The sequence below is a fragment of the Nipponia nippon genome, unplaced genomic scaffold (genome assembly GCF_047370975.1).
Source record: "Nipponia nippon isolate SJK-2023a ecotype South Korea unplaced genomic scaffold, ASM4737097v1 scaffold_3, whole genome shotgun sequence".
Lineage (NCBI taxonomy): Eukaryota > Metazoa > Chordata > Aves > Pelecaniformes > Threskiornithidae > Nipponia > Nipponia nippon.
Window position 1 is genome coordinate 16,721,891 of NW_028262347.1, and position 16,029 is coordinate 16,737,919.

Genomic DNA, 16,029 nt, shown 5'->3' on the forward strand with positions numbered 1-16,029 from the left:
GATTCATCCTTCTGTATTTCTTAATGACGTAACAATTGAATAGCACAACAAGTTAAAACTTCAGACTCTGCACAAGTATTTAGTCTTCAAAGAAAGCCTGAGATCACTGTTACTCCAGATTAATCACTATGCAAGTACAATTCCATATTTTAATTTGAATTTTATGCTTTTGGCCTCTCGCTAAGGTCTACTAGACAAAAAAAACCCCCCACCTTAAAATATACTATTATTTAAGAGTCATTTGCAATATAATTTATGTTTCGCCCTCCAGTTGAATCGAAAAAAGTAAAAGATGCAAGAAATATTGTAACCATACAAATGGCTTTAATAAAAGAAAAATCAAGTGAGTTGCACAGATACCTGGAGCTTATAAGCATCCTCTAAGCATAACAGAGTCAGAAATGTAATATATGCCTGCCAGGAAGGAGCTGTTTCATATGACAAGTCTGGCAGCTGTACAATATCAAATTGTGCAAGTGCCACACCTCATCTAAATGGGCCAATGTTAAGTCGCAGAAGCAGCCAAGCAGAACCTTAAATTGCAGAACCTACTCTTAGCTAAAAGATTTTTTTCCCCCCCTTAAAAAAACTAGGCTAGTACAACTCTGCTAGGATAGGGCTATATATGTATGAATTTATATTATACAATTTTGCCTTTCAAAAGTTTGTTTAACCATGGCAAAATTTAATATCGACACGTCGAAAATATATTAAATAACATTATTTGTAATTCAGCAGCCTATACCACACTGTGTTCACATTGCTTAATTTATATTTTCTACATGACCTTCTTTTGCCGTTTAGAGATGCAACGAGCGGTGTCCGCACAGAGCTGGAAGGCTTGTCCCTTTAAATGCAAGCGGAGGCAGCGCCCTTTTACAGAGCAACAGCGCTTCATAAAGCGGCCCAGAAGAGAGCAAGTTAAAAAGAAATAAACAAGCCGAGCGGTAACTTTTATTCCGGGAAAAGACTGCGGTGCGCGGCTCATCCGAGGGAGCGACGCCGGAGCGGCGGGAACGCGGCCTCGGCCCCGGCCCCGGCCCCCGGCCCCCTGCCCTCGCCCGGCCCCGGCCCCCCGCCCTCGCCCGGCCCCGCAGCGCCGCGCCGCCCTCACCTGCTGCACACCCGCCGCTGCCGGGTACAGGTCCACCACCAGCAGCAAGGGCACATGGACGTTTTTGCCGCTGAAGAGCCGGGGAGCTGGGGGGGACAGAGACAGGCCGCGTTAGCGACCGGCGGCGGGCGGGACCGGGCAGGGCAGGGCTGGGCAGGGCGGCCGGGCCGCCCGCGCCTTACCGCTCTGCTGGGCCGCCAGCTCCAGCAGGTCGCTCAGGGTCTGCACCAGCGTCTCCAGCCGCTTCCTCTCCTGGACGTTTTGGAGCCGGACGACCAGCTTCCTCAGGGCTTGTTCCTCCCTCGCCGCCGCCTCCCCCTCCTCAGGGCCGGCGCTGGCCATGGCCGAACCGCTGCCCTCCGCGCCGGGCGCCTCACCCCATCCGCCGGCCACCGCGGCCCGCGGGGACGAGGACTGGGCGGCGCGGGCCCGTCCCACCGCCCCACTGGGCTGCGCTGCCACAGCCGCCCGCCCGCCCGGCGTCACCCGGCTGCTTCGAGCTGCCCTTCCCGCCGCCGCCTCCTGCCCCTCCCGCCGCGCCGGGGACACGGCCGCGGCGACGGACCAGCCCCCGCGGGCGGGCGGACGCCCCCCACTGCCTCTAGGGGGCGCCCACGCCACCCGCGCAAGGGGCCGGCGGAGGGCCAGGCACGCCGGCAGCTCGCCCGTTTCCGGTGATTGACCACGCAGCTGTCCAATAGAGCCGCAGAGCTGGAGCCTAGGTTCCGCCCCATCGTGCTTTTCTGTGCTATAAAAGGGTCCGGAGGCTGAGCTGCCGCCTGAGGAGAGTGTGGTGGGGTGTAGGGGTGAGGGTGGTGTTGAGGAAGAAACTAGAAGTCTATAGTGCCCTGCTGGGTAGGGGAGGCGAGAGGAAGCAACCGTAGCCAATGCATGCGCTCATTGTGCAGCTCCCTGGGCAGGTGAGGTGCCTCCTTGCCTCCTGAGGTGTTTGGGGTTGTCAGCCTTCCCCCGTGTGGGGGGTCTGCGGGGGGCCAGGGAGGGAGGAGGGGAGCTGTGCTCTTAAGGCTGCAGTGTGGCAGCTGGGGTGAAGCTGTAGCTCACCTTGCCTGAGGGAGGCATGTGCTCCCGGGTGCTTCGGCCTCATGGACTCAGGTCTGTGGGTTCGTTTTAAAAAAAAAACGAAACCAAACAAAACCAAACCCTTTGTTGTACTCGCAAGTCAAATTTCCTTCCAAGCCTTGCAGTGAGAGATTGCTGTTTGGAGATAAGAAGGTTCTCTTGCTGTGGGTGTGCATTGCTTTGTTTGTGGTTGATGCAATCTTCCTGAGGTCTGGTGATATTTCTGGTGCCTCCGCTGCCCCTCCAAGATAGTGCTGTGTGGGTAGAAGGCTAGTAATCACTTTTTAAAATAATTGTTGATTAGAAAGGTAGTATCAGTGGAATATGTTACATAAAGAACTCGCATATACCTCTTAAGTATAGAAGTATTGATTAAAGGAGTAAACTCCTCAGTTGAACTGGACTTTTGTTAGACAAATATCTTGTGTTTTGGAGGATCATGGTGGGAGTATGGATTTACTTGAAGCTTTTGTTTAGATTGCAGTGTTTGGTTGATAGAGACGCATAATGTTTGTTAAATAGCTGACTGACAGGTCACTAATTTATTTATCAAAATAAACTTTAAGGAACAGTGTTTAGTAATGCTGCTGAAGCTACATGGTCCTGGATAAACTGTCTTTGGTCTGTCGGTGTATTGATCTTGAGCTTGTACGTTGCTCTTGTCATCATTCAGTGTTTCTTAGGTTTTTGTGCACAAAGAAGCTATTGTCTTGGCATCCCAATTATAGCCTGTTAACCAGGGCTGCACTTGTTAAATGGTGAGCTAGTTTCTCTCTCTCTGAAGCACTGGAAAACACATATGAATGTGAGATAGCTTTATGAAATGGTGACTCATAGTTTGAGGTGTGTGGAATGCATTACATCTGGACTAAAACAAAAATTACTTGAATTAAATGGATTAGTTTCACTAGAAAGATATTTTTCCTTTCTGCAGAAGCAGTAATTCAAGCACAAAGAAAAACTTTAAAATTTATTTTCTAGATTTAGAGCCTCATTGCTAGCTTCCTGCAGTTTTGACAAGATTCTTTTATCTTGCAAATGGTATGAATGCAAATACTGTCTTTCAGGTTATATCAGTAATCAGCTTCCTCCGGTACCTGCAAAGTTGTAGTCATTACCAGACTTCAGCAAAAGATTTTTTTAAAGGTCAGTCTTCATAGTTTTATACAGATTGGAAATGCCAGTTGTAAGTTACAACTACTGATATTGATAAAGTCATATTAATACAACTTTCAAATCCTGATCTTAAACTGAATTTGTGGCTGTTTTCTGCATTTAGCAGAGCAGCTGTGCTGCTGCTCTGAACTTCCTTGCATTGTGGTTTATATAAGAATGCACAATTACAAGTTATGTATTAAAGTTGTGGATTTCTTTAAGGAAAATTGGGGACCAGGCCTTTCTCCTGAAATACACTGAGTTCTCTGGGTGCTGGATGCAGACCACGTGAGATTATGTCTATATGATAGCTGCTGTTTTGCTGCTTTTATAGCCTTTTGTGTGATAGTTCTTTTCTCATCAACTCTGTCTGAAACAACTGTCAGCTGCTTAGCAAACTTAAGGCCAGGATATTAGATAAGAGGAAAGAGAAAGCAAAGATTAGAGCTAAAATGTAACCTTGATTTATACTTTAAAAGATTTCTTTTCAGTCTCTTAAGAGATCTCAACTGCAATTTCTTCAGCATGTCCTAGTTAGGCATCAGGGGGTTTTGTTGTCACTCCACTTCCCTTGTTGCTTCTTAAATTCCAGATGACTTTCACTTCCAAGCACTTGTGTTCTCTTGAGGTTTCCTTTTCATGTCTTTTATGAAATCTGACAGATTTATGTAGCAGCTGGTTTGTTCTTGAGGCTGGGTGCTTTGGGTGTAAAAGAGTTATTTCCCCTTTTTGTTTTTAATGAGATTGGTAGCTAACTACACAGTTTGGACTGTTCTGTATTTATCCTCTTAGACTCAGATGGGACTACTAATACTCATTAAGTAATATATAATCTCTGGTGTGTGACCATCTAGACAGATATAAAGACATAAAATGATATGCTAACATAGCAGAGACTAATAAATTTGTCTGTCTGGTAATGTGTAAGAACAGATGTCTACCTCCAGCTTTTGCATTCCTGTATCACAAGTGGAAAATTGCATGACATCAGAGATCCCTGGAGTTATGACACACTTGTTCAAATGAACTGGGTCCTTACTGCTTGGTAGTGGCATTACCAATGGGATTCCTACTGGTTTAGGCCAGCCTGCTTTTTCTTTCCTGCTGTAGCTTATGAACACCTTGAGGTAACATGGAGCTCTGTGAAATATTAAGCATAACTTGAAGGCTGAGATTTGGCTTGTAGAGAGAATATAGACCAATGTGAATGTTTGGGTTTTACCTCGATCATTGTAATTTTAACACACATACATTAGGAAGTCTTTGTCCTTATTTGTGACCTAATTTCAGTGGAAAAGTAGCAGCCTGATCACACTGATGAGCATTTTTCTTGTACAGAACTTGGAATGAGGCTACTATTGAACACACTTTGTTAAAGCTGATTTTTAATGTTCAGAACATCGTTAGGATTCACTAGCTTATTGTAATGACTGTATGAATGTTGATGTCTGACCACATGTACTTGGTGCAATCACTTCTGCATTATGCCTGGTTTCATCACATATGTACGTAAAGGGGCTTTTGGCAGCATTATGCAATATAAAAATTGAGCAGTCAAATCTATATTTACTACTTCAAGATTCCTCAGTTGTTGAGTTTTTTTTTTTGGCTAGTAGTCAGTACCAAGATGGTATCTTATCTCTTGTTTTTCACATGGATGACAGGTGTCCCTGTGGAAGGCACAAGAGACAAGGAAAGCAAATTATACTAATGCATGAGCTTAGACAGTACTGTAAAGAAAAACCCTGATCTTTTGTATCGGGTTTGCATGGCAGGGTTTTGGTAGCGGGGGGCTACAGGAGTGGCTTCTGTGAGAAGCTGCTAGAAGCTTCCCCGATGTCTAATAGAGCCAATGCCAGCTGGCTCCAAGATGGACCTGCCACTGGCCAAGGCTGAGCCTATCAGTGATGGTGGTAGTGCCTCTGGGATAACATATTTGAGAAGGAGGAAAAAAAACCGCGTGGCAGCAGCCAGAGAGAGGAGTGAGAATATGTGAGAGGAACAACTCTGAAGACACCAAGGTCAGTGAAGAAGGAAGGGGATGAGGTGCTCCGGGTGCCGGAGCAGAGATTCCCCTGCAGCCCATGGTGAAGACCATGGTGAGGCAGGCTGTGCCCCTGCAGCCCATGGAAGTTAATGCTGGAGCAGATATCCACCTGCAGCCCAGGGAGGACCCCACACCGGAGCAGGTGGATGCCTGAAGGAGCCTGTGACCCTGTGGAGAGCCCATGCTGGAGCAGGCTCCTGGCAGGACCTGTGGACCCATGGAGAGAGGAGCCCAGGCTGGAGCAGGTTTGCTGGCAGGACTTGTGACCCCATGGAAGGGACCCATGCTGGAGCAGTTCATGAAGAACTGCAGCCTGTGGGAAGTACTCATGAGGGAGCAGTTTATGGAGGGCTGTCTCCCATGGGAGTGACCCCAGGCCAGAGCAGGGGAAGAGTGTGAGGCGTCCTCCCCCTGAGGACGAAGGAGCAGCAGAGACCAGGTGTGATGAACTGACCGCAACCCCCATTCCCCATCCCCCTGTGCTGCTTGCAGGGAGGAGGTAGAGAAATTGGGAGTGAAGTTAAGCTTGGGAAGAAGGGAGGGGTGGGGGGAAGGTGTTTTAAGATTTAGTTTTTATTTCTCATTACCTTACTCTGATTTGATTGGCAATAAATTGAGTCTGTTTTGCCTGTGATGGTAATTGGTGAGTGATCTCTCCCTGTCCTTATCTCAACCCATGAACCTTTCATTATATTTTCTCTCCCCTGTCCTGCTGAGGAGGGGGAGTGATAGAGCGGCTTTGGTGGGCATCTGGCATTCAGACAGGGTCAACCCACCACAGTCCTTTTTGGCACCCACCACGTTAGTCTTGCCTGAAACCACAGATGTCTGAAATCTTCAGTGTGTATCTTCTACCCACCTTTATAGTAAATGTTGGGTAGTTGCAGTCTCCCTGCCTGTTCCATCCTGTTGCGTACAGCTGGCATGTTGTCCCGGATCATTTGTAGCTCCTTGAGTAAATAATTTGCAGCAATTGTAGATTCCTGAGCTAGACAGGTTGGGGCCTAGGTTAATGTTTCCTCCTCTTTCCACTCCTGTTGGTAAAGAACAAAAAACTATGCTAGTGTTTCTGAAGTGGATGAATAAATAAAGCAACCAGCTTCTTGAGACCCAGGCATCTCAAGCCCAAAACTTGCAACATGGCTCCCAAGCCACATTCCTTTGCAGGTGGTAGCTCCCTGGAGGGCTGGTTGGAGGGGGTGCCAACTTCTGCTAAGTCTCTGAGTCTGGGGGAGTTTGCTAAAAGTCTTCTGCTGTATGAATTAGTTAAACCAGAGGAGAATGGAAAGAACAGGATGATCCTGGTAAGTGTCTATATTGTACAGTTTTCCTAGATTTTCCTAGGAAAATCTGGTGAAGATATCAATATCTGTAGAAGTGATTAGGGGTTGTAGACTGAGCAGCCTTGATGGCTTTCAGAGAGGTTGAACTCTGATAGTAAAGTGTAGTTGTCTGGATGGCTTTCTTATCAGAGCATGGGAAAAGTAGCAAAGGACTTCACTTCTGGATTGCCTCTTTAATATTTTTTCCATTCTGGAAGTTACTTCTATTTCTGCACTCTTTCTAATGCTGCATCGGTGAGTGTGGATGGCTTGACCTGCCTAACCATGAAGACCACAACAAAGGGCCACCTCATCTTTGACTGGTTTAAACAATTTGTTCTCTTTCTCTCTGTTGGGGCTCAGTGTGTTTCTTCCACTTCTTCTGCCCTCTATCTGCCATAGCTTGTTGTGTTGTTTTATGCACATGGTTTGAAAAGAGTGTGTCCCCATAACACATGCCCAGGTCTCTCTTGGCTGGGTGGTGTCTGTAGTTTTTAGTGTTGTAACTTCCTCTCCCTGGAAATCCTCTGAGTAACCATTTTCCCTAAGCTGAATAGCTGTTAACAGGCATCTCTGACAGACATTGATGGTTCTTTAGCCAGTTGTTAGAGGTAGGGTCTTCTCAAAGTGCTTTACTCCACAGCCCTAGCTTTCAAACTGCTCCATCTCTTAAACTCTTCCTTCTTGAAATTTGGAAATATAACTTGGCTGGAGGTCTTCTGTTACATTGTTCACTTGATCCCATTAGTGCCTGTGGTAGCTAGCACTTTTAGGTGGTTGTTTTGGTAATATTTCTCTCTTCAGTAACTCCAATGACTATCCATAATCTGTCAGTCTATTTCTCTGCATCCCTCCACAGCTGTTTCTCGGGATGGTGGTATCTTGTGGGTATGAAATTCTGTGTCATCTGCATACTTGTAGATTCACAGTGAGCTTACAAGCTGGGTAACTCTTAAGTTGTAGCCCTTTGCACAGCTGTGAAGTAAGCTGTCTTCTGTATAGGCTGAGAAGTATAACAATCCTTTAACAGTACTTTTGATGTTAATATTTGGACTTTGAAGGTATGGACCTTCCATCTGCTAGTTATACAAGCCTTGGGATTGTGAAGATGTATAAAATTGTGAGTTTTTTTGAGAGGTTTTAACAGAGCTTTTCTGATATTAGAAAGCTGAGATTCCAGTTTTGTCAGTAGTTCTGGTTTAGCAGTTGCTACTCACAGACTGATTTTTAGTTAGACATATTTTGTAAAGTTGCCTGGATGCTCATACCGAGGATGTTGGACACCATCCAAGGACTGCAGTTTTGACAGCGTGGGTATTATGGCTGTGTTTGATGGAAGACTTCATGACACTTCTCCCTCTAGGTTTGTGAACAAGTGTGTTCACAGGAGAATTGAGAGGTGTTCCTCGTATCTGTTCCCATGAGTCACTGCTCAGGACCAGACTGCCAGCAAAGGCTAGGGTGGTGGATCTGCTTTGTCCATGGCGGAATCCACTGCTGATGGCCTCTAACTGGCAGAATGAGTCTGTGGTGATGTTGGATCTTTTTTATTTAAACTCCAGTCTTAATAGTAACTGACTCAATGAATTCCTTCAATTCCAGGTGAGTCTAACAGTTTCGTCTGCATGCAGGATCAGTTCAATTATGTTGGCAACTAACCTCTTACATCATCTGGGTTCTTAGACAAGAAACAGTTGATGGCTTCACCAAACTGATGAACACTACCCCCAGGGGGTTGTGCTGCTTTTTGGTATGTTAGATTATGAACGGATGTGCTTTTCAATTTTTGGAGCGGTCAGCTGCAATTATGTAGCCTCTTTGACTTTTAGTAGTGTTCTTACCCAATGCAGTAACCAGTCAGGTACAATCTATGTTCAGCTGAGCTTTATTGATCAGTTGAGCTGATTGATGCAGAAGGGAACAGATATAGCATTCAGGGGGAAGACAGTCAGGTATGCATGTACACACATGGTCCCTCTTACACCAGCCTGAGGAGCTTGGCTGTCTGGGCTAAAGGATGCTTGGTGAGTTGGGGCTGCCTGAAGCTGGTAGGTGCCCTACAGTTTTGACTTAATGTGCAGCAGGACAAATTCTGCTGAGCTCTGCCCTTTTATAGCTTCTGGGGTTGCCAGGCTGAGTCCCTTCTGGAAGCTGACAGGGTTGTTAGGCCAAGTTCTCAGGGACAGCCATGCTCATAGCACAGCCATGCTCAGCAAATCTGTCCTAGGCTGTGGGACTGCATTTCCCAACTGGTGTGTTTGGATCCCACTCTTTCTACTCTGGCTTGCCCCAGCTTTTGTTGTAGCTGGTGACATCCTCTACCTTTTTGGACTGATTGCATCTGGCTCTGGGAGTCTGGGACTCTTTAGGGATGGGAATGGCAGTAATCACATTGGTAGCGCATCTGGTGAGAGCTTGTTCATGTGGAATCCAGGCATTTGTTAGGCAGATTCCCCTCCTCTTGGCAATGCGTGGATGCAGCTGAAAGGCTAATCCAGAATTTGAAGTGGGGCCACGTAACATGATGCCTGAGGTGCAGCTGGCCAGTTGCTGAAAAGAGCTTAACCACTGCAGATGTAAATCCTTCTAAATATAACAGAAGAAACCAAGAAATATTTGTTGTCTCTTCTTCGCTGGATGGGTAACTTCCTGTAAGAAGCAAGTAGTCATTTCCCTATTCTCTTTGTAGATGAAGCCAGAACTGAGACAGGGAAGACTAGATCGGTGGAGAGGTTGTGTGGTGTTGGGTTTTGGTTTTTGTTGGTTTTTTTTTTTTTTGCATGTGAACTTGAACTTAATTTTTCTTGTACAATGGGCTGTTGTGGACCAAACTGTAACTGTTCATGTTGGGGCCATGCTCCTGGCCTGCTTAAGCCTAAATTGTTACATGTGTAACATGGGAAAGTACTATTCTGGTTTCTGTTTCTTCCTCATTCTGTGTGTTTGTGTGACAGGGAAGATTTAGCCCTGAGTGCTCAGCCACTAAGCCAGGCTCAGGAAGTGTCAGCCCACATCTGGTAAGCCTTGTCCCTCTGCAGGGCCTGTCCTTTGTTCCTCTGGTCCTGTTCTTTGGCCATGACTTCAACCTGCATGCCATGCCAGGTCTTATCTATACCTTCTGAGAGCCTGCTGCTGCACTTCTTCCTCAGCCAGTGCACCTTGTAATGCTTAGCAGTGAAGCATTGCTGCCTCCTGTGTTGAACAGAGAGGCACCACATACACATGTGAAGTACCTGATTTTAACCATCCTTTTTATGTATTTGATTTGGTGGCCCCTCTCCTTGTTACTAGGCCTCCTCACTCTCTAGAGAGGACTGTGGGGAACAGGAGTACCAAAAGTATTATTTGTACTTGGTGTAACTTTTCTGCCACTGTGTGTGTGGTGGTGGTTGCAACTTCTTGACTTTGTCTGTAGCTTCCCAGAAGCTACGGGCCTGTGTAGGCAGAGCATTGTGTAACCTGTACACTCTGTATTTGTTTTCATTGTAGCCTGACTAGTCAATACACCTCATTGCAACTGCTCAAAGACCTTGTGATTTCCTGGATCTTATATTTCATAGGTGTCAGCAGAAGCAATGATAACAGCTGTGCATCCTAAGTCTTGAAAAATGGAGTTGATAAATTGGATGAATTTGAGAGCCATCTTGCAGAAACTATAAATGGGAGGGTCAGTAGAGGGTATACCAGGAAAACATAACATCCAAAGCAGGCTAAAATAAAATGGCATCACTAAGGCCATATGACCATTTCCCTAAAATGGGAATTGTCTGTCTGGTGTGGAATGTAATAGTACTTTTCCCCCATCAGGCTGATGTATGAAGTTTGTGGAAGTGGTACCACAAATACAGCAGAAACTCTGGACAAAGACTAGCAAAGCTAGCTTTCATCTGAGTGTAAAAACACACTTAAGTATAGACTTAAAGGTCTAATCTAAAACCTCCTTTTTCTTGAATAAATATGTTCAGTGCACTCTGATACTTTACTATATAGCTAGAGACACCTGTAGTTGAAGTGCTTTGCCATTTGATGCTTTAATGTTGTGTTACAGTTTGTGTGATATAGTTGGTGTGATGCTTACTAGCTTCAAGCAATTATCCCAGTGGGTTTTGTTACTCTTAGCACTCGTGCTTTGGTGTGACCTGAATTTTGTGCAGTGTGTTTAAAAAAAAAAAAGGCAACCAAATCTTAGTCTATTTAAACAATTTTATTAGGGTGTATGCAAATGACAAGGTTTCAGTCTGACTTCTTGCTCAGGAAATGCTAATGTCCCTAATTAGTTCAACTTTTTTCCCAGAAAAACAACTAACTGGTTTTGGACAGCCACACTGAAATCACCTTCAAGAATATTCTAATTTGTGCATCAGCCACGAATCTGCAGAGGTCTGCATGGGTCATTGGCTACACAGAGGGACATGAAGTTGTGGTTCCTGCAGATGATTTCTGGTTGCTGGTTCATCCAGGTTGTGTTGCTAATGTTTTGCAGTTGTGTGGGCAAATGTGTGGTGCCTGGCCGCAGTGATGTGTTAGGAAGGTGTGGTGAGACTTGAGGCAGTCCATGATCCCCTTGAAGGACTGGAGCAAGCTGTAGCGTGGCTGCACCTTTGATGTGGTTACATGCAAAGTGCTTGTTGGGGCTGTGACCTGCGTGCATCATCTCATCCTCAGAGCTGCTTCCTTTCAGAGGGCGCTGATGAACGTGCCCCACATAGGCACTCTGGGGAACTGGTGCGCATCTTGCAGTTACCTCGTAGAGATACCCAAGGAATTGGAAGCGAGTTCCCCTGAAGAGGACAATGTATTTCCTAAGGGCAGTCTGATACTTTAATAATAATGTAAACATCTAAATTGAAACTAGAATGGTGGCCAGAATCATCTGTGCATTTCGTTCACTGAGTCAGTGCAGTCTGGGGTGTGGCTTAGGCATTGATGGTGGCAGTGTCATAAGCAGTAACATAGCATCTGCCTTAGCAAAGCAGCAAGGAATTTCCTTACCATGACGGTCTGTTTATTGGACTTATACTTCTGGGCAGAGTTTTGTGACAGAGCGGTCAAAGCATAGAGCAAAAAAACCTCTGAGTGCTAGCACAGATGAAGATATACAAAGACTTTTGCAATCAGTCATGAATCTACTAAGCAAAAATGTATCTGTTCTTCCAGATTGTAATAGTATTCACTGTTACCTGATTCTGAACATTGAACGATTATTTTCTTTGCATAAGTTTCTGTAGCTCAGTACCTACCCACGCAGTGACTCAGAAGTGCTCTGATTCTTTTTCTGATCTCCTGTCACTTTTTCCAACAGCGTGGCCTGTGCTGTTGCCACACAACAGCTCCTGCAGGACACTCTCTTCTATTTCTCTGCATGTGACCTATTTTCATTCGCTCAAGCACAGCCATTACTCTAGCCCTACACTGAACGGCAGGATATGTGATATGAATGAAAAGGAAATAACGGCTTCACAGTACCCTAGTGGGGATGTAGGAGTCATTGCCTCACAGTACAAACATGTAGCAGAGTTAAAGGAGCACAGGATATTCCTCAGAATTCCCAGAGTTAAAGTGTTAAGCTTCTTTTGGAGTATAAACATTTGTGCTTTGTGGAATAAATCTTGTCAGCTTTTCCTAAGTCTCACTCAAGGCTTTTTGGTCTTTCTCTGAACCATTTCTTGTCAGCCACAGGCTATAACTCCAGATCAGTAAGTCTTCTGATTTAATATAACAATTTCCACAGCCTCATCATCCAATGTATAATAAATATTGTTATGCTTTCTCAGAATTAGTGTAATGTTATGCATGAATGAAGGATGCGTTGAACCATATAGAAACTTCCTAAGTGAATGCAATGATAGATTTGAGTCTACTGTAATTGAATCTTGTTTTAACTCCATGTAGTAGTTGATTGGGACAGGAATTCAGAAAACATGCAAAAAATTCATCGGTGCTGCCTGCACACGAGAGCATGGGATGATAGTGAGGCAGTATGTGGGCTGTGGAATGAGGGAGTGCAGATCATGGGACTGTCTGATTTCTGTTCTGAACTGTGCCTCCTTACTGCCCTCAGATGTAGGAGCCATGGGCTCTGCTCAGCATATTCATAAACACTAGCCTAATAATCTTAGAAACAAATTCATAGAATTGACCTTGACACTATTTTACCTTGACTTAGCATTTTCAGGAGAGTTGTGTATGATCCTGGTCCTTTGCCATCAGACCTAGTTCCCATGTTTTCCTATTGAATTCCTCTTTAGTAGAGGAAAGGTAGTGTTGACTAAACTGTCTGCATGAACTAACCTGTATGCTTACGCTAGCTGACTAGCTGGAAATCTTCAATAACCTGGCTATACGGTGACTTGACCCTTTCTGAAGCTGAGCTGTGTATGGCATGGATTTGGTCTAGCACTTTTCGTTCTGACTACCTATGCAAGTGGGAGTCTCAAGAAGTTTTAATCTAAGTGATAGTGTGTTTTACTTCTATAGAGGATTGCCATGATGAGCTGCTCTTAAGCCTTCTGGAAGCTGTGCTGTTTTATTCCCAGTGAGCTCTTCCATCTCACCAAGCAGAACCTTACTGCCAATTCCGTTCTTCCTTGGCCTTTGGTTTTCTTTCATTTTGCCTTCTGTGAAGAGGCAATAACTTCAACTGTATGCAACATTTTTCTTATGAGACTGATAGCTGGGTTTAACTACTGAGAACGCATTTTATTTTTTTTAATCTTACTGGAGATTTCCACTAGGTGTGCACTGAGTATTAGCTATACTTAACATTCACGAGGAGTTTTTCCTAGACTAATCTTGTTTTTCTTCTTGAAAATGATGCATATAGCAGGCTGGCAGACCCAACCAAAGCAATCAGTTGTTTCAATATCTCATTCTCAACTGGTGGCTTGCTCATATTAAAGAAAATTCCTATTACACACTGTGAGCAACACAAACTTGGTTGAAGCATGGCAAAATGCTCTCTTGGAAAGAGATTCTGGGGGTTATAGGTTAGGAATAAGGAAGAATTACCCTGGAGTCCCAAATGGCAAAATGCAGCCCCAAAAAAATCAAGTCCCTTTTTGTGATGTCCACAAGCAAAGGTTTACAAGGACATGAGGCCAAAAAGCTATTGTCTGCATAATGCAACTAATTGATATTTTTTTACTCCTGCTCCTTATAAATGTGGCTAAATGAGCTGTTCTTTATTATCTGCTGATTGCATGTGCCTGTTCCCACATAATCAATTTCTCTTCTGCCTTTTACATCTGGAATAGAAACTGTGATGTTTGCTTAGATCCTCTTTTTATTTGATTATTGTACCTTTACTGTATGAAATAGTTCTCTTGGTTTGTGTTACAGGTAGGTCTATGAACACATAGTAGAAACTTCCTGAACATGTCTGTGGAAGTGGAATCTGTTTTCAGCATTGGGCCACCAACATGGTCAAGGACTAGGAGGACCTACCCAGCAAGGAGAGGCTGAAGGAATGTCTTCAGCCCAGATAAGACAGCTGTGGCGGGGACGTAACAGCAGCCTGCCAATACCTTTGAGGAGATGGAGCCAGGGTCTCCGGTGGTACATGGTGGGAGGACACCCAATCAGTTAATTATCTTTCTGAAAACAGCTTGTGATGGCAAGATTTCCATCTCTTGTTTCATGTCATCTTGAAATACACAGAACAGAACTTCACATGTGTGCTGACAACAGCACATGTTGCTTGCGTCTTTGTCCAGGCAGGACTGGGAGGTGGGCTGGGGGGGAGCGGAGAAGTAGACTGCCTCTCTGTTGCTAATCTTCATTCTAAATTTGATTGTTTTTGTGAAATCTATGGGGCAGCCAGTGAAGTAAAGACAATTGCTCACTTCGGTATGTTTTGTGCATCAGATCTGTGAATATTGTGACCTGACCTGTTGTGACCATTGAACTGTTACTTTTACTTCTTATTTTTAACAGTTTACATAACCTGATCCTGACCTTTCTCACATGCAAAAAAAGGAAATTGTTATGAAGGTTGTATGTTTTTACTAACCATTCTCTAGTATTGTACTGATATTGTTCCAGTTGTGACAACTAATTCCCACACATCTAACCAGACAGTGTGACATTGTGACTTCAGCTGCTTTTTTACTGAGCTTAAGTTTTATCTGTATGTAAAATGGACCTGGAAGCTGCTTCTTTTCGACCTCTGATTTTTATACACTTATTTCAGGCTTTAGCATTGTTATTTCATTGCCAAGTCAATATTAAACAGTAATTAATCTCAGAGTCACAGAAGAGCTGAGGTTGGCAAGGACTTCTGGAGACTGTCTAGTCTGACTCCTGCTCAGAGCAGGGTCACTTAGTGCAGGTTGCTCAGGCCCATGTCCAGTGCAGTCCATGGAGATATTCAAACCCCAAGGCTTTCTGGGCAGCCGGTTGCAGTGTTTGACCACCTCTCAGGAAATTTTTTGTGCTTAGATGGTATTTCCTGTATTTCAGTTTCTGCCACTGCTGCTCATCCTGTCACTGGGCACCACTGAGCAGAGCCTTACCCTGTTGTCTTTACTTTCCCCTATCAGGTATTATCTGTCAGTGATAAGAGTCCCCCTGAGCCTTCTCAGCTTGAGATTTCTCAGCACAGTTTCTGGGGTGGGTTGACCTTGGCTGGATGCCAGGTGCCCACCAAGCCACTCTATCATGCCCCTCCTCAGCAGGAGCTGGTGGGGGGTGGGGAATAAGTGGAAAAAACCTCATGGGTCAAGATAAAGGCAGTTTAATAAAGCAAAAGCAAAGGCCACGCAGGGAAGCAAAGGAAAAAGAAAGATTTATTCTCTACTTCTGTCAACAGGCGATGTCCAGCCACTTCCTGGGAAGCAGGGCTTCAGTATGTGTAGCGGTTGCTCTGGAAGACAAATGCTGTAATAACAAATCCTGCCCGCCCCCCCCCCCCCCCCCCCCGCCCGCTTCTTCCTTTCTCTTAGCTTTTATTGCTGAGCAGAGGCCATAGACTATGGAACATCCCTTTGGTCAGTTTGGGTCAGATATCCTGGCTATGTGCCCTCCCAAGGTCTTGCCCACCCCCAGCCTACTGGGTGGTGGTGGGGGGAAATGTTGGAGAGACAGCCTTGATGCTGTGCGAGCACTGCTCAGCAGTAGCCAAAATGCTGGTATGTTATCAACACCTTTCTAGCTACCAATACAAAGCACAGCACTATGAGGGCTGCTATGGGGAAAATTAACTCTGTCTCAGCCAGATCCAATACAGTTCCTAATATTTTTGCATGCATATCTCTTCACCATTTCACACCTTGTTCCAGTCTTAGCTATTTTTCATTTAGTGATTCTACTTTCAG

At 45.0% G+C, this 16,029-nt stretch overlaps 1 protein-coding gene and 1 long non-coding RNA gene across 2 annotated transcripts in view; one reads left to right on the plus strand and one right to left on the minus strand.

Annotated features, from left to right (window-relative positions):
* LRRK2 (leucine rich repeat kinase 2) overlaps positions 1-1,618 on the minus strand; it is a 71,678-nt gene extending 70,060 nt beyond the window's left edge. The window contains exons 1-2 of the mRNA XM_087765365.1: positions 1,297-1,618; positions 1,115-1,200 (exon numbers count right to left, since the gene is read on the minus strand). Coding sequence (XP_087621491.1) covers positions 1,115-1,200; positions 1,297-1,456 — 246 coding nt within the window. The 5' untranslated portion in view covers positions 1,457-1,618. The remainder of the gene's footprint in view (positions 1-1,114; positions 1,201-1,296) is intronic.
* Positions 1,619-1,920: 302 nt separating this feature from the next.
* Positions 1,921-15,506, plus strand: LOC148054516 (uncharacterized). The gene is made up of 3 exons (XR_015706440.1): positions 1,921-2,034; positions 3,262-3,340; positions 14,057-15,506. It is a non-coding gene; the product is annotated as an uncharacterized LOC148054516 (long non-coding RNA).
* The last annotated feature ends 523 nt before the right edge of the window (positions 15,507-16,029 follow it).